Genomic DNA, 18,593 nt, shown 5'->3' on the forward strand with positions numbered 1-18,593 from the left:
TAATGAATATCACTGATGAATTAGTTCACCCTTTGCCCACCATTAATGTGCTCCCCTTACACGCTCCCAAACAGATATTCTTGCATACAAGACAAAATTTAACCCTCCTGCACATCAACTATAGAATATATATTTTAATGTATAGAAGTCAAAAACAGCGACAAAGGCAGGAAGCCCCACAAAAAGCAAAATAACAAAAAACCTCTTGTTTCCATTTCTTGGAATTCATTTCAATAAATATCATTTTATATGACCATATGTGCATAGCAATTTAGCCTTTGTGATCCTCTCCTAAGAATACTCTCCTTTGGTCTCACTGTGTGCATGTTTAGAGTCCTGTTTAACATATCATGACCAAGTATAATATTTTGTCTTTTGTCATCTATTATGTTTAGGTACAGTTTTATAGGCACATTCTAAAATGAGGGAAACCATGCACCCTTAGTGACTGATGAACTACTGATATCTGGAAAAATAATTTAAGAATGTAATGGAGAGCCAAAAATATTTCATGGAATACTGAAATGATGTGAGTTGTCAAAATATTCTGGAATCTACCAACTTCATAATTATTCTTGAAATATGAAGTATATTATGGCTCTCACTCCATTAATTGATGTGTTCACCCCAAACTACTTCATAAGGATATTTTATGGAATGGAGACACTATGACTTGGGCTTGTAGAGTAGCCAACAAATATATGCCATCAGGTCCTTCCCATTCCTTGCAGATCGGAGCAGGAGTGAGATAACCATTACAGGGTGATACAAAGTAGTAAATGTCTATTTGATCTGTCACTCATAACCAAACAACTGATGACTGTGTCTAAGAAGAATGAGTCAATGTGAATAAGAAAGCACCCAAAAATTATATTGAAAATCAGATGAAAGAGATGGTTTATCACAAGAGACCCATGAATAAACAAAGCCAAGTAAATGTAATAATGCCTTGGGAAGAATTTTGCACTGTCCATATAATTATAAATAACCATACAGGGGCTGGGAATATGGCCTAGTGGCAAGAGTGTTTGCCTCATATACATGAAGTCCTGAGATCAGTTCCCCACTTGTATAGAAAACAGCCAGAGATGGTGCTGTGGCTCAAGTGGCAGAGTGCTAGCCTTGAGCAAAAAGAAGCCAGGGACAGTGCTCAGGCCCTGAGTCCAAGGACCCAGGACTTGCAAAAAATAAAATAAAATAAATAAAAATATAAATATATAAATAAATAACCATACATTGATGGGCTATAACACCAAATTCAATCTACTTACAAAGAACTGGCAATGAAAATAAGGATAGAGGACAAGTGGCATATGGATGGGAAATATGCTTTGTAACCAAACAGAAGCAAACGTTCTCAAAAGAAATTTGACATTTCTATCAAATATCTATACAAAAATTGTATCAGGCTAATAATATCAGTTGATAAGAAGATATTAGAGAAATTATTTCAAGTATATCCAAATATTTATTCACTATATAATTTGTATAAAGCTTTCAGAAGTAGAAAAGCCTACCAAATAAGGTCAAATATTTTTTATCATACTTTGAAAGTTCTTTAATTTTACAACAATCAAATGATCATCATTATCAGAACTTTTAGTAATTTTGTATTTCATCACCTTGTGCTTAGCTAAATTCTATAAATAGAATCTTTATTAATTAATACTTCAGAACACCTTGGCTCTAGGTAAGTCATTAATTTTCTGTGCCTTTTAAATCTTCAAATATGGTACAGTAAAATTCTAGAAAATAGAAACACACAGTGGTATGTTATATATGTAAGTGACAGATAAAATTATAAAGAAAATGTTTTATGAATGGTAATGCACCATAATGATCAAATAGGAAGGGCACTGCATACAACTATGACAAACTCTAACATACCTAATGATTCTGATACCTACTTTCTGATAAATTTTCTTATTGCATTTTTAACATCTTTGTTCCTCAGGCTATAAATGAAAGGGTTCAGCATAGGACTCACAAAGATATAAAACACAGCTACAATTTTCCCCTGTTCTACAGACGTCTCAGAAGGGGGCCTCAGGTGCATGCAGAATAGGGTCCCATAGAACACAGTGACCGCTGTCAGATGGGACCCACAGGTAGAGAAAGCCTTGCGTCTCCCCTCTGCAGAGCGCATACGCAGAATGGCGGTGAAGATGAAAATATAGGAGATGAGAACGATGGTGAGAGAGCAAATAAGGTTGGAACCCGCCACCACAAACATGGCAGTCTTTTTGACATAGGTATCAGAGCAACTAAGGACCATGAGGGGAGGGTCTGCACAATAGAAGTGATTGATCTCATTGGGTCCACAGAAAGTCAGGCGAAGCATCAGAATGGTTTGTACCAGACCATTTGCAAATCCATAAACATAAGGAGCAGCAACAAGGGACAGGCAGACACGCCTGGACATTTTGCTAGCATATAACAAGGGTTTACAGATGGCCATGTAGCGATCATAAGCCATCACTGCAAGCATATAATAGTCTGTGATGATCAGTGCAATGAAAAAGTTGAATTGTATAATGCAGCCGATGAAGGAAATCGTTTTTCTCTTGGACAAGAAATTAACCAGCATCTGGGGGGTGACAGTGGTAGCATAGCAGAGATCGACAAAGGAGAGATGACTGAGGAAAAAGTACATTGGGGTATGAAGCTTAGAGTCACTTCTGATTAAGCAAATCATTGTGACATTGCCTATTATTGTAATGAGGTAGATGAGCAAGAACACCACGAATAGGACTGGCTGCAATTCTGCTCGATCTGTCAGTCCCAGAAAAATGAACTCAGTTACCACTGTGTGGTTTTTCTTTAGCATTGTATTGAGTTGTCTTCCAAAGACATCTAAAGAAAGAGAAATAAAATTAATATGACTTTATCCTTCATTCATTACCCTGATCTAAGATTCTCCTCTCCTCTTTGAAACTTGTAAATATATATGGCATACATAATTGGCACAGAAAACTTAAGTTAGGATTTTAAACTTGTTTTTGCCAGTCCTGGAGCTTGGGACTCAGGGTCGGAGCACTGTCCCTGGCTACTGTGTGCTCAAGGCTACCACTCTACCACTTGAGCCACAGCACCACTTCTGTCCTTTTCTGTTTATGTGGTGCTGAGGAATCAAACCCAGGGCTTCATGCATGCTAGGCAACACTTTACCGCTAAGCCATGTTCCCAGCCCACATTAGGATTTTAAACAGGTAAATTAATATGAAGTTATCTATGCCTGTGTGTATATGTATATATATATATACACATATATATGTGTGTGTGTGTGTGTTTGTATAATGTATCACCTATCTATGCATCTTTCTACCATCTATCGATTTTTCTATCATTTGTTATCTATCTCTCATCTATCATCTACCTATCATCTTTTTCTCACTCTAAAGGAATTTATAACATGCAATTTTGTTATACAAGCTTAACAATACTTGAAGTTGCCTTACAAGTCTTTTCTATGGTTCATCTTTGCCTTTTAGTTGAAAATATTAATATAAGAATTAATTTCATTTATAATTTTATTTGTCTTTTTGGTAATGCAGTTTGGATGTGTTTAGCAAAGTATCATCATTGAAATTTACCTATTTTTTCCACAGTGAAATTGACTTGGGAAAGGTTGCCTCTCCCCATGTAATGAGAATATCTTTCCCAGCCACTGTGAACCCAAGATAGTTTTCCAGCTGTTCCTTTACTCAGTAATATGTTTTTATGTCCCCTACTCTTATCCATTCCAGAGGGTCCTCAAAACTCATTTCCACTTTTCAAAACCAGGTCAGGATCTCATTTATTGGAATATTTTTGTCCAGAATTGCCTAATTGGCTTGGGGAAATGAAAGTAAACTTTAGCTATTTTTAAATATGGTTTGTTCATACAAAGATGTCTGTCTATACCATGGATATATTTATATGCAAAGGACATAAATGATATAGGTATGCAAGTGTACATAGACATACATGTACAGAGAAACTGGTGTAAGTATTCATTAGGTGGCATTGCTTATGGAAAACATGGTGTCAAATTCCATTGTATGACAGTAAAATAACAAAAAAAAACCCTTAGAACCAAATTCTCAGTCCAATTGATTTTCAGTGTTTCTACTTCTTTCTAAAGTTTCTAACATTCAAAAAATTAATAAAATTATGGATTAAATTGAACTGAGGTTCCTTTCAAAATAAGATATATATTATTTCTTTGAGATCTTAGTGAAATAATACTGATATCAGTTCTATACTACTATAACTAGACTGCTGAAGATGCCTGGATCAGGAGACCATAATATATTCCCAGAATCCCAGCCACACAGCAGTCAGAATCAAGAAGATTGCAAGCCTGGGTTAAGTACAGAAGAAAACAATGCACCAAACAGAAGGGCTTAAAGCAGTACTCAGACTTGTTAAAAAGCTTATTATTCTCTGTGAGATTCTAATAGCCAACACCACAACAAAAGAGAAAGAAAATACAATGAAGCACATCACCCAACATGTGGAAAAAATAATGACCATGAACATGGAAATGAAACTTTGATATTATCTTTTGGTGACATATTATACACTGCTAAGATTATGTCATACACTCCCTCCTTAAGGACCTGGAGAGCAGTGACATCCCAGAGCACTCAGAAATTTATATTTTATAAAGTCATCCGGCTGGGGTTCTTGTCTACTGGGTTTTTGCATTTTCCCATGAGAACTTTGGACATTTTTTCCTAAGATAAAAATACAGATAAGTCTCAGCTGGGCTCTGGTGGCTCACACATGTAATCCTAGCTACTTAGGAGTCTGGAATCAGAGCATCATGGTTCAAAGCCAGCTCAGGCAGGAAAGTCTGTGAGACTCTTCAATTAATCCCAGAAAAAGCTGGAAATGGCACTGTGACTCAAGTGGTAAAGTGCTAGGCCTCAGCAAATAGAAGCCCAAGCCCAAAATTTGAGTCCCAGAATCAACAAAGAAAGAAAAGAAACAGAGTCTCCAAACTTCATGAAATTGGTATATGCATTTCTTATTTTTTATACTCACAAGATTTATCTGAATTTCCTCTTAATATAACCAAACAAGCAACTAACTCTTGGTGCTCCAATGCCTCTGTATTAACTTGATTTAGTGAAATATTCACCAAGATTTAAAATAACTAACAACATTTCTATTAACTTTTCACTCTGGGGAATGAAGTGATACAACCACTGAGCACACAGATAGATATGCCTTTACAAATGCATTATGACAGTGGTCTTCCTTTTGAGAAAAATCCACCACATACACCTCTGAGGCCAGAAACTGTCACAATCATCTTGCAGGGATGTAAGTGGATATCAGGGAATCTCAGTTTTTCTCGTGCATAAAACTTGGCTGGCAGTAGCAGTCTTTCCATGGAAAGAAGCTAATTTGGGCATGAAGACCACACTTACAAGTTGCAATCAGTGCTGTTATGGAGAAAGACACAGGTCTAGGAAGGAACAAGTGTCTACAGCAGAAGAGGACCTTCTGAGGGAGAAGAACTATGCCCAATTTATGGTTCTGATGCACAGATGTTGGAAATCAGTGCTCCTTTGATTGGAAGCAGTCAATAACATTGATTGAAATAATGTGACTTCTCTTTACTTTATGTAGGTACCAGTCTTTTGCAAATTCCCTCGTGGGAATTGTACTTGAGGAGCTTCATAAGATTTCAATAAACCGTTCCTCATTAACTCAATTAGGATTCAGATTAATTGGGGATTTTCTCAATTAGAATGCAGATTACTGGACTGCAAAATTCAAGAAGATGATAGTTTAATCCTACCTGAGACAGAAAAGCAATTTCATAATGACAGCATGGACATGAAGAACCTGAAGCTTTTATAAGAGAACTATCTCATAGGAAATAAACCCACCAGGGATCAATTATTCCTCTCAGGAAGTAATTTGTATCATGTGGAACAGCTATATTCTTATCCTGAAATCCCAAAGTTTATTGAGACCATGATTTTTGCTCCCTATTGTCATACAGGAATCAAATCTCCCAAGAATATGATAGAGCAGTGGAAACTATCATTTGTTGGTGCTAAATGCCTTATTTATTTTTTACTTCTGTTGCTATTTCAAACCCATTCATTGTAAATAAAAAAAGATAGTGGAATCTCTAAAATTGTAGCAGTCAGTTAATTTAGTTGACCTAGTCAGTTCATGATTTTGAGCCTCATAGAACTAAAATGTAGCCATTCTAACACTGACGAGAGCCACAGTCTAACTTTCCTTTGGAATCCTAAGTCAACAGAGGGCTACATACAAGCATCAGTGGTCACTCACTAGCAGTATTATATTTAAGTCTGAATTCGATGGTGTTGAGGCAATTGCTTCTTTTCACATACTCTGTAACCAGTCCATTAGATAATTTTGTTTACTTCACCTCTAGAATTATCTGTATCTGCAAATCAGTTACCCCCTACCTGCTTTGTTTCTGTTTTGCTAGTTACCAGAGCAATGTTATCACTCTATTAGATTACTGAAACTGTATTTCAAACTGACATTTTTATCTCTTGAATCAGCTAAATGGTTTCTTTGTGTACAAAATAATCACTTAACCATTTGTAGCTATAACATTATTTTGCTTTATGTGTGTGCATATATCTATACACACATTAAAAAGTAATGTTACCTACATTATGGAAATATACTTTTCATAAATAGAATCATATTCTATTGGTTATATCTGCCGAGCCAGTCGGCAGCGAAGAGGAAATCCTGATTGAGGGGGCAAGGACTAAAGAAAAAGAAAGATAGATGAGAGAAAAAGAAGACAAGAGACAAAAGATGGGGTTCAGGAGGTCTGCACCTTGAGATTGTAACTCAAGACTGCAGCCAAGTTTATTCTTAACTCCCAGCTTATATGCAGTTTTGGAACCAGGGAATAGCATAGGGTTGTTAAAATTCAAGAACACAAAGAGGACTTGAAGTTTGCAACATTTGATTACAGTAAACACAGGATAAGGTTGATTAACATAGGAATCTACTCCTGTGGACATAGCAAGGTGCGGACATAACAAAGCAATTCTGGATAGTGGCTGTGAACAAATGTCCTTGCATCTAGCATATCTTGGCGATAACAGCACAGCCAGAGGTGGGAATGAATTTAGCTGCAAGTTTGGCTCCTGACAGTTATATGTGTATTTATACATGAATATGTGTGTATATGTGTGTGCTTGTGCACAATGCTTTATTAAGACCATGATGATTCTCTTATGATTTCACCTCTGTAAAAACTCAAAATGTCTAGTACTAAATATTTGAACGTACAATTAAAAGGAATGTCTTCTATTGAAGTAATTGGCATGTATTCTTTCAAATGAACTACATATGGCTAAAAGCAACTTGGAACCAAAGGAACAAAAATCATGTCATCTTTCTGAGATTTGACAGAGCACAGCTAGCATTCCTGTTAAAATACGATTTTACTTATTTCTGCTACATAGTGGCTCTCACTTATTCATTCTCTTTATGCATGTGTCCAATAAATATTGATGTATTCACTTTATGAAACTAACAACATCATGGGTGCAGTGGAAAGCCAACAAAACCAATATCCTTAGTTCTTTCATGCAGCATTTTAATCTGGAGTTGGAGCAAGACAGTTACTGCTGGGCAATAAGCTATGACAAAGATCTGCAAGATCCGCCATTCATTCTCTACCCTTTCCCAAGTGATACTCTTTCTTTGCTTAAAGTTTTGTCTCTATTCCAAGAGGAGTAGGTTTTAATAGCCTTTGATAGAAATGATGGATAGAAACTTTTGAAGGAATTCAAGTGTTTCTGCTCAGTGTGAAGAGATATTGTTTTCCTCAGTGACACATCAAGAACACAATTTAATCTTCTAACAGAGGGTGGTAAAACTAAGTTATCAATCCTAGGGTGAGGATTTTATGAACAGACTGGCACATTGCATGAGGAATTGACACATGGCAGTTTTAACACTACAAATTCACTGAGGAAGGTAGATGGAATCAAATAATGTTATGATTTTATTGTTATTTGTGATCAGTATTATTATTTTGGCTTTCTGAGATTGAGTCTCATTGTGTAAGGCTCATCTCACTCTTTTATCCTCCATTGAGTTCTGGTATGACAGTTGCAAAAATATTAATAAATTTGAACTTTTAGTTCTCAAAATGTTGCTCATTGGATGGTTTAACATGCACGTGTACCTGCATTCACTACTCAGCACCACATAAGCTGGTAAATCTAGGTATTATATATGCTAGTTTCAAATGAAAATCTTTCACATTCTCAGATAAATCATGCACACATGATTTATAGTAACCATAGTAACAGAAATTCTGAAGATGTTAATGGTATTTATATTGTGTATAGTAAAATTGAGCCTGGTACAATATTCATAGTCACTATTTTATGAGACAAAGTGAAATCCAGGCATGGTGGTGCACTCCTATAATCTGACCTCTTTGGGGAGACGAGCCTGTCTATTATGGCTAAAATATCAGCAAGAGACGTCGGGGTTCTCGTAGCTCAGGATTGAAATCCTAACTACTTGAAAGACTGAGATTTGAGGAATTAGATCTGAAATCTGCCTTGGAAGTTCAAGAGACCTTAATCTCCAACTAATCAGGGGAAAAATAGCTAGAAGTAAAGTTGTGGCTCAAGTAGTAGAGCATCAGCCTTGAGCAGAAAAGCTAAGGGAAAGCAAGGCCCTGAGTTCAAAAGCATTATTGCAGTAAATTCCATATATGTGAATACCCATCCATCAATATGGATAAAATATCAATATAGTCTGTCCCAAAACAACAGGAAATTATGAACGAAGAGTATAATAAGAGGTAGTTTATTGATGGGAATGATGCTTGTGAAAAAAAAATATAAAATCTCTCCTAACAAATTTGGTATACCCATCAATGCCAAATGTGTGAGGATACCATTGGATCAATTTAAGAGACAAGAAACAAAAGACATTTTTTAGTTGCTATTGTTGCTGGGGTTTTTTTCTTTTCATTTTATCTTGTTTGTTTGTATTTGTGAGGGCAAAGGAGGCACAGAAAAGGTGGAACAAGGGTAAAAAAGTACCACAGTGGTGCTCACTAGACACTATTGAGTAGGGATGGGAAGGAAAAACTGGAAGAGAGCTATGGCAGGGGAGACATGGTTTAAAAATTATTATACTCATTACATGATTCATATCACTGTAACCACTCTGAATGTCAAGTCTACAATGACAATAAATAAATATATCAAAAAGAAACATGTTGTCAAAAGTATACTGAAATATAAAGCAAAATATTTAAATTATATATCATTTGCAAATGGACAAAAATCTCACCCCTTCTGGTTGATTTTTCCGGAAAATTATTCATAATTTATTAAGCACAAAAAAACCTAATGGATCATCAGGAGAAAGAAGATCTTGGGATCCCACCCAAATAACAAGGGAAATAACATGAGAAACATTGACAAATCATCTATTCCATATTCAATTTGTAGAGGAATAATAATACATCTGGTCAAGACTTCTTTGCTTTCAAAAACTGTCATTCACTTACTTTCACTTACTGTCATTATGACAAGAAAAGAACCTGTTCACTGAAAAAGAACTATAACCACTAGGTCATAACTTACAACATATTGATAGTTTCCGATTTGAAGTAGAAGAGCCATAAACCAATCTCAGATAGAATTGTATTGGTAATTTGAAATGTTTGTTAACTTGTCAGAAAACAAGGGGTGCCATCTGTACCTATGCCCATAACCTTACTTAATAAGCAATTCCTTTGGCATTATTTTCTTTATTGCACTTTTCACATCTTTGTTTCTCAGACTGTAGATGAAAGGGTTTAACATAGGACTCACAAAGATATAAAATACAGCTACAATTTTTCCCTGTTCTACAGACGTCTCAGAAGGGGGCCTCAGGTACATACAGAATAGGGTCCCATAGAACACAGTGACCGCTGTCAGATGGGACCCACAGGTAGAGAAGGCCTTGCGTCTCCCCTCCGCAGAGCGCATGCGCAGAATGGTGGTGAAGATGAAAATGTAGGAGATGAGGATGATGGTGAGAGAGCAGCTGAGGTTGGAACCTGCCACCACAAACATGGCAGTTTCTTTTACATAGGTATCAGAGCAAGCAAGGACCATGAGGGGAGGGTCTGCACAATAGAAGTGATTGATCTCATTGGGTCCACAGAAAGTCAGGCGAAGCATCAGGATAGTTTGTGCCAGACCATTTGCAAAGCCATAAATATAAGGAGCAGCAACAAGGGACAGGCAGACACGCCTGGACATTTTGCTAGCATATAACAAGGGCTTGCAGATGGCCATGTAGCGGTCATAAGCCATCACTGTGAGCATATAATAGTCTGTGATCCCCAGAGAAATGAAGAAGTTGAATTGGATGAAGCATCCAACAAATGAAATCGTTTTTCTCTTGGACAAGAAATTAACCAGCATCTGGGGAGTGACAGTGGTAGCATAGCAGAGATCGACAAAGGAGAGATGACTGAGGAAGAAGTACATTGGTGTGTGAAGCTTAGAGTCACTTCTGATTAAGCAAATCATTGTCACATTGCCGATAACTGTGATGAGGTAGATGAGCAAGAACACCACGAATAGGACTGGTTGCAATTCTGCTCGATCTGTCAGTCCCAGAAAAATGAACTCAGTTACCTCTGTGTGGTTTTCCTTTAACATTATGTTGGTTTGTCTTCCAATGACACCTAAAGAAAAGGGAGTAAAATGCATGTGGCTTATATCATTCATTCACTACCTGGACCAAGTCATCTGACATATCTTCCTTCACTCTCAAACTTGTAAATACATAAAATCATGGCCTAGAGAACATTACATTAATGAGATTTAATTGGTAGACTAATGTGAAGTTCCATTTTGTATATTCCTTTATGTACTTTATATGCATTATATAAAATAAAATGTGTATTATGTATTGATAATGTATATATATTCATGTGTATTACATATATGTGCATATGAAATATAACATATACTATATAATATATGATGTAGATACATTTAGGCAATCATACCTTAAATGGTTTCATGTCAGTGTTCTAGCTTTTCACATTTGAGGAGTGTATACCTTTGTTCAAGTCTTTAACATCTTTACTCATTTACATTTTCTCTGAATATGGAGATACAAAAAACTATTCTTTGCAGCTGTAATGTTTCCCTTTTACAAGGTAGCTCTTGAAGTGTCATTCCTTCTATCACAGTTTGAACTTATCTCAACTGTCTGAAGTTGGAGAAACTTAAGCTGAATTTTCCAGAACACCTCTGTAACAATGTGTGTTTCTCTGGCCCTTTAAAGAGAGCTAACCCTGCATCCTTCCCTCCCTTGTAGAAGATACTCTTTAGACGCCGCTGTCCACATCAGGAGGCTCATGCTCACAGATATGGCTTCACTTTGCAGAATAAGTGTCACTATGTGTGTTTTTCTTTTTTCTTTATTTGCTTAAAAGGACAAATAATTGGTTTTGGTTTGGCTAGAACAAATCAGTTACAAATAATGTATCATATAATATATGATATCATACTTACACATGTACTTGATATATACAATCCCTGTACTATATATATTATGCACATATATGTACATATATACGTATGCTGCATATATTGTAATAAGATATTGTACATATTTTTACATAATAGGAATAGTTACACATCTCTATATATGTACAAAGGACATATGTGAGAGGCATATATACTTTTGTATAAACACATTTGTATTGGAAGTGAAGCTTCATAGGTTTGTTTTATTATAAAAAAAAAGTCTTATATTACAGTAGATAATGAAAACTGGGAAAAAACAGACACATTATTTCCTATATCTCTCTTCTAACACTAGCAATATTTTTGGATGCTAAGGCACAAATTCACTGCATGTTTCTTAAAGCAGGAAATAAGATTTATGTCATGCTAAAATAATAGTTAACATTCAGTCAATTAAAATAATACATAACATACAATTGAGACTGTAGATAAGATATTATTTAGATATTAAGATTGGTACAGTAAGTAGTACTTGCCTGTAATTGCAGCTATATGTGTGGCAAGAGAGTAATGAATAGGAGATAAACCTGGTCTAAGTTAGAGAGATTCAACCTCAAAAACAAAAAAAGTTAAAAATTTCAGGGATTGAGTCCTCACAATGTCCACACAATACACTGTGATCAATCTTGATTACTGGGAAAGCACTATGAAGTGAACAACATAACATCTGAGAAAAACAAAAGTGATCATGGAAACTACATGAAAAATATATGAAATATTATACATTATGTATAGTCAAGTTATTATTGTTTACTATATATATAGTATATAATATATGATAAAAGGAGGATAGCATATATGCACATATATGCATACATATATGTACACATAGATATATAACTATTCCATAATGTAAGAAATATTAACAGGAGAGTATCTTATTAAAATAAGCATAAGTATATATATATATATATATATATGCACTATATATATTACATATATTGCAATACCCAAGTACCAATAACAGAAAAAGTTAGTTTGAAAGGCATGTTATACCTCTGTCAACCAAAGTTTCTTGTTCATTTTGCCCATAAAGACATTGGATTTATTGCCAAAATAAAATTAACAACAAATCATCAAGCTAAATGAAGTTATTTTATGTGTTTTTTGTAATCTTACAAGATTTGGCTGAATTTTCTAAGACTATTGCCAGTAAGTAGTACTCTTGGTGCTGAAGTAGGTTTTGTTGTGATGTGTGTGTGTGTGTGCGTGCGCGCGCGCGTGGTTACTAGGCCTGGTGATTTAACTCAAGGCTTTGGCACTGTCTCTGAGATTTGGGGCTCAAGATTCACTCTGCTGGGCTGGGAATATTGCCTAGTGTCAAGAGTGTTTGCCTCGTATACAGGAAGCCCTGGGTTTGATTCCTCAGCACCATATATATGAAAATGGCCAGAAGTGGCACTGTGGCTCAAGTGGCAGAGTGCTAGCCTTGAACAAAAAGAAGCCAGGGCACTCTACCACTTGTGCTGCAGCTCCATTTTTTATTTCATGGTGGTTAATTGGAGAAAAGATTCTCAAAGAGACTTTCTTGTCCAGACTGGATATAAACTGTGACCCTCAGATCTCAGACTTATTCATGGGATATTAATCAAGAGTTAATATGACTAGTGTCTCCACTCATTGTTCACTCTGGGAAATAGGTAAGGAAAGAAAGAGCATATACATATATAGCTGAGTGTTCTGTGGCGGCGATTTTTTTTTTAAGGAAATAACCAATATATCCCATCCTGAAAGATACTCTTCAGCAAGAGTCTCTCACAAAGAAGCATTTGCAAGGGATATAAGTGATTCTGGGGGCATATGAATCTTTCTCATTTATGAAATTTGGCTAATAACCATAAGACAGCCACAGGAGAAAGTTAACTCAAGCAAATGATGAAATAAATAGGTCTAGGAAAGGAGTAAAAAGATGTAGGAACATGAGCTTTGAAGTGGGGACAGGAATTGTGTGTAATCTACAGTTACAGACAGAGCGGTGTTATACGTGAATGTTTCTTTGATGGGAAGCAGTTAGTAACTTTGATTGTCGCATTATACTCTTTAGTCTAGTTCCCTGTTCCCAATATAAATATCACTTTTGAACATTCCTTCATGAGCATCATACTTGGAATCAGAGCATTTTATTAGAGACATTTCCTGATTCATCTGGTTAAGATCTGGAGTAATTTATACTTTGTCAATAACAATATTTATCACTGGATTTTAAAATTTCAAAGAACTCTGGTTCATCCTACCTGAGACAGGAGAGTGATTTCACAATGATAACACTGGTATGAAGACCTTGAGTAGTTTATAACAGAATTGTCTCATTGCAAGTAAATCATTTTGATTCAGCCATCCCTCTCAGAAACTGTTATATAAAAACAAACCACTGTCTCTGTATTTTGTAAATCCTAAATGAACAGAGTGCAAGAGATTTTACCCATTACCTTGTGTCACCAGGGAACCAAATCTCACAAGAATTATAAACAGTGGGACTCATTATTTACTCTACGCTGAATATTGAAATTTTTAAGCTTTAGATGGTTACAACCTATGAAATAGAATCTCACATGATAGAAGGAAAATGTTTTTGAGTTTGGAAAACACTGAAATCATTTAGCATTCCTTGAACTACCTATATACTTATTCTGAGCCTTGACTATTGGATTTTTAATGCCAATAATAATTCATAACTATGGGAAATAATAATAGCTACAGCAATATCTCTTCAGATACTACAGGTGTGTTTCTCCTTCTCTCTTTCTGTTCCTCTCTCTCTCTCTTTCTCTCTCTGTCTCTCTCACTGGGTACTGTTTCTTCCAGTAAGAGGGTTTGAATTCAGGGCCTTACACTTGGCTTTCATGCTCATGGCTGGGGTTCTACCACGCTTTTTTTCTGGTTAATTGGCAATAGACATTTCAGGTGGGGTGGCCTCAAGTTATGACATCCAGATGCTTTTCCTGAGTAGCTAGGTTTATAAGTGTGAGCCACTGGTGCCCAGCTTTTTGTTTCTCATTTTCCTGCTCTACTCTTATCTGCATGCATTGTCTTTTTGCTGCCTTTTCCCTCACCTATAGTAATGCATATCAATACAATTACTGGAGTCATCAACAACATATTAGTGGAGAATCTGAGATAAGTGGATTTGTTTCTCTCATGCAAATTGTGGTTTCATATTGACACATTTCAGGGTTCCATTCAGCCCATGGATGATGCCAGTGGGGGAATTTCTGGTTGGGGTACTTCCTAGGGAATTACTGACAAGGGTCTTTCTTTCTGGATCTAGCTATCACTGAACTGTCACAGCAGTGGCCATTGAATTTCCATCCCCAGACCTCAGGTCAGAGATTGCATTTTGTTATCAAGTTTTGATGCTTCAGCTTCCTTGAATGATGCTCTCAGTATGGCCCAGATTCTCTGTTTTCTTCCCTTGACCTAAGACCTCGGAACAGAACCTGTCTCTTATGTATCATCTCTGATCCAGGCCAGAGTGACAGTCATCCTATTCAAGTAATATTACAATGGGGCAGTAGTCATAATAACCACTGTTGAATTTCGGTATTTCTGCGTTCGCTCTTGTTGAAATTTAGATGGGAGATTGACCCACTTTTGTTCTAGATATTGACTCAATGGAAACCTACACAAAGGAGTCAGATGTCCAAATTATTGGCAGTAAAAAGGAAAAATTGAGTTTGACCACATAATTTAGGATTTTGTGCTTCTTTCCTCTGAATTGCTGTAACCTAGATACAGCAGAGGTTTGGAGTAACTCCTGCTCTCTCCTTCCCTTTCCATACTGTGATAACCTCAGTATCCATAGTGGCACCTAGGAGAGCAGTCTGCTATGCATTACCAACCAGTTGTCTTCCATAAATGTTCAGAAGCATCAAGAGACAGAATGTATCACTGAAAAGGAATGCCTGGATTCTTAGACAGAAGTGGTAAATTTTAAACCTGTTGTCCAATCTTCTGAAGTTCAGAAAAAATATACAAATATATAAAGATTACACTAAAAATTCAAAAGAAAAAAGATGTAACATCAATCTCCTTTTACTCCAGTGAAGTAGATACATGGCATATGCAGGGAGAGGATCCCACAGCCTCCTTCAAAAGCCTTCTCTTGGGCTGGGAATATGGCTTAGTGGCAAGAGTTCTCGCCTCATATACATGAAGCCCTGGGTTCAATTCCTCAGCACCACATATATAGAAAATAGCCAGACGTGGTGCTGTGGCTCAAGTGGCAGAGTGCTAGCCTTGAGCAAAAAGAAGCCAAGGAGAGTGCTCAGGCTCTGAGTTCAAGGCCCAGGACTGGCAAAAAAAAATTTTTTTTAAAGCGCCTTCTATACAAAGTCATTTAGTCCTCTACCCTATTCCTTTATATCGACCTCAGAATTCTCTTGCCTTATCTATCCTAGAAATATGTCCGGAAACATGAATTCCTATTGTTATCCCTAGCACATCCCAGTGTCAAATACCATCTCTGTGATTTTAATAGTCCCACATCAAATGACCCTATTCTAAAGATAAAGGTAGAGATCGCTGTAAATGTAAGAAACTTCAAAGAAACTTGGATGATGCTTTTGAAAATAATGCAAGATGCATTTTCTCCTTGAACTTAAGTTATTATTTAATTAATTATCCTCAGAAAGATTACAACTTTTGAGGACCTATGAGTGCAAAGTAAGATAAATCTCTGGCCAAATTGTATATCATGAAACTTGTTCAATGTGGCACATACCACCATCATTTTGATCTGAAAAGAGTAATAATTTTTTATTTTTCCTACGAATAATATCCATACAAAAAATACATATATAACTTTACATATACTTTACCTATTCAGAAACATGTATGATTTATTAGAATGTACTTATCCACAAATATAACTACCATGATACCTCTTAAAAATTTTATAGTGTGATGTGTATTAAGTACCAGTCCTGAACTAAGAGGATAATAGCCTAGTTTTTATATCTTTGAAAATAAAACTATCTTTGAAAATGAAAAGGTTGGTCGAATTATTTTATCAAGATATTTAACGATAAAGCATCTGACAAATGGATCTTAAAGATTCTATGACTAGATTGATCCACACATAAAAATTTAACAGATAACACTTCATACAGTAATGGAAATTTGATTAGTTTCATTCTCTTTCATCCCAATTTGTCTCTGTATCACTCTCTTCTCTGTGAAAGGGTCTTTATCTGTAGCCTAGTCTAGGTTGAAAATGAAATTCTCCTGCTTCTGCCTCTCAAAGCCTGGAATTGTAGTTGGATACCACCAGTGCCCAACTTTGATAACTATGATAAGGCATAAAACTTAAGTCAAGCTCACATCTGTAATCCTTTCTATTCAAGAGACTGGGATCAAAGGATCTCAATCTAAGGATTGTGATTCACAGCCAAACCAGGCAGAAAAGTCCTGAGACAGGTATGTCCAATAAGTACCAAAAAATCTGGAAGTGAAGCCATGGCTGAAAGTGGCAGGGTGCTAGACTTGAGCAAAAATGTTAAGGACAGTTCCCAGGCACACACTCACACACACACACACACACACAAAAGTAAAAATAAAAATGAAACAACTTTAAAATACAGAATATAAATCTGTTCTGCAGCATTTGTAGTACCAGAAAGAATAAAGGGTTCATGTTGCAAATCAAAATTCCAAAACATATGTAGAAAATTCAAGACTATGTTTATTTAAGAAAATAATTCGTTAGACACCACATACAAAGAACTATTAGCAAATTGATACATTTATATTCAGCTCAATAGAACAGATTTTCCTACCATGCATGAAGTTACATCCAAGAATTAGACCAATGGTATGTCTTTAAAATTCCAGAAGAAAATTTATTTCTGTGCTTCCATTAGTAGGAGAGGGAAAGAAAAACAGTTTAAGAATGTTAGGATAATAACAAATGTTGGAAGGGATGTGGCCAAAAGGGAACCCTAATACATTTTTGGTGTGAATGTAAACTTGTTCAGCCATTCTGGAAAGTGGTGTGGAGATTCCTCAGAAGGCTAAACATAGAGCTCCCCTACCACCCAGCAGCTCTACTCTTGGGCATCTAACCAAAAGATTACAAACAAGAACAAACTAAAGCCACCAGCACAACAATGGTCATTGCAGCACCATTTGTCATTGCTAAAATATGGAACCAACCCAGATGCCCCGCAGTAGATGAATGGATCAGGAAAATGTGGTACATATGCTACTATCAGAAAGAATGGCATTGCCCCATTTGTAAGGAAATGGAAGGACTTGGAAAAATTATACTGAGTAATGTGAGTCAGACCCAAAGAAACATGGGCTCTATGGTTTCCCTCATAGGGAATAATTAGTATAGGTTTAGGCTAGTCACAGCAGAGGATCACAAGAACCCAATAGCTATACCCTTATGAACACATAAGATGATGCTAAGTGAAATGAACTCCATGTTGTGGAAACAACTTTTATATCACTGTAGTAATTACTTTCAACATGCCATGCGAAACTGTAGCTTTTTTTTTGTTATTGATAATCCTCTTGTATCCCCTTCCTGTGGTTGCCCCACACTATCACTGTATTTCATCTGATTACCCTGGATACTGTATATACTGGGATTAGAACTAGGGAAGGGAAAGGGAATATAAAAATCGAGAGACAAAGGATAAAAAGACAAATGACTCCAAAAGCAATACTTACAAAACTATTTGTTGTAAACTAACTGAACAACTCATGGGGTGAAAGGGAACTGGGGAAGAGGGAAAGGGGAATTGAAGGAGGAGGTAACAAATAGTACAAGAAATGTACCCACTGCCTTACATATGAAACTGTAACCCCTCTGTACATCACTTTGACAATAAATCATTATTCTAAAAAAAAAAATTGGAGCTGGAGGTGTAATTCAGTGGTAAAGCATTTGCCTAGTATGCAAGAGGCCCTGGGTTTGGTCATCAGCACTGCAAAAAATAAAATAAAATTCTGGGTTTTCTTTTAAAAAATGTTAGGAAAAATTAATTTAAAATTTAGATTGATTTTATTTAGATCAAGTCAAATTCATTA

General features: G+C 36.1%; 2 protein-coding genes across 2 annotated transcripts; both read right to left on the reverse strand.

Annotated features, from left to right (window-relative positions):
• Positions 1-1,903: 1,903 nt before the first annotated feature.
• LOC125361452 (olfactory receptor 1030-like) lies at positions 1,904-2,827 on the reverse strand. Its single transcript, XM_048359938.1, has one exon. The coding sequence runs from the start codon at positions 2,825-2,827 to the stop codon at positions 1,904-1,906; it is 924 nt and encodes a 307-aa protein (XP_048215895.1).
• A 6,916-nt stretch (positions 2,828-9,743) lies between these two features.
• Positions 9,744-10,682, reverse strand: LOC125361710 (olfactory receptor 1030-like). Its single transcript, XM_048360289.1, has one exon. The coding sequence runs from the start codon at positions 10,680-10,682 to the stop codon at positions 9,744-9,746; it is 939 nt and encodes a 312-aa protein (XP_048216246.1).
• Between the last annotated feature and the right edge of the window lie 7,911 nt (positions 10,683-18,593).

This window comes from Perognathus longimembris, chromosome 13, assembly GCF_023159225.1.
Source record: "Perognathus longimembris pacificus isolate PPM17 chromosome 13, ASM2315922v1, whole genome shotgun sequence".
Classification (NCBI taxonomy): domain Eukaryota; kingdom Metazoa; phylum Chordata; class Mammalia; order Rodentia; family Heteromyidae; genus Perognathus; species Perognathus longimembris.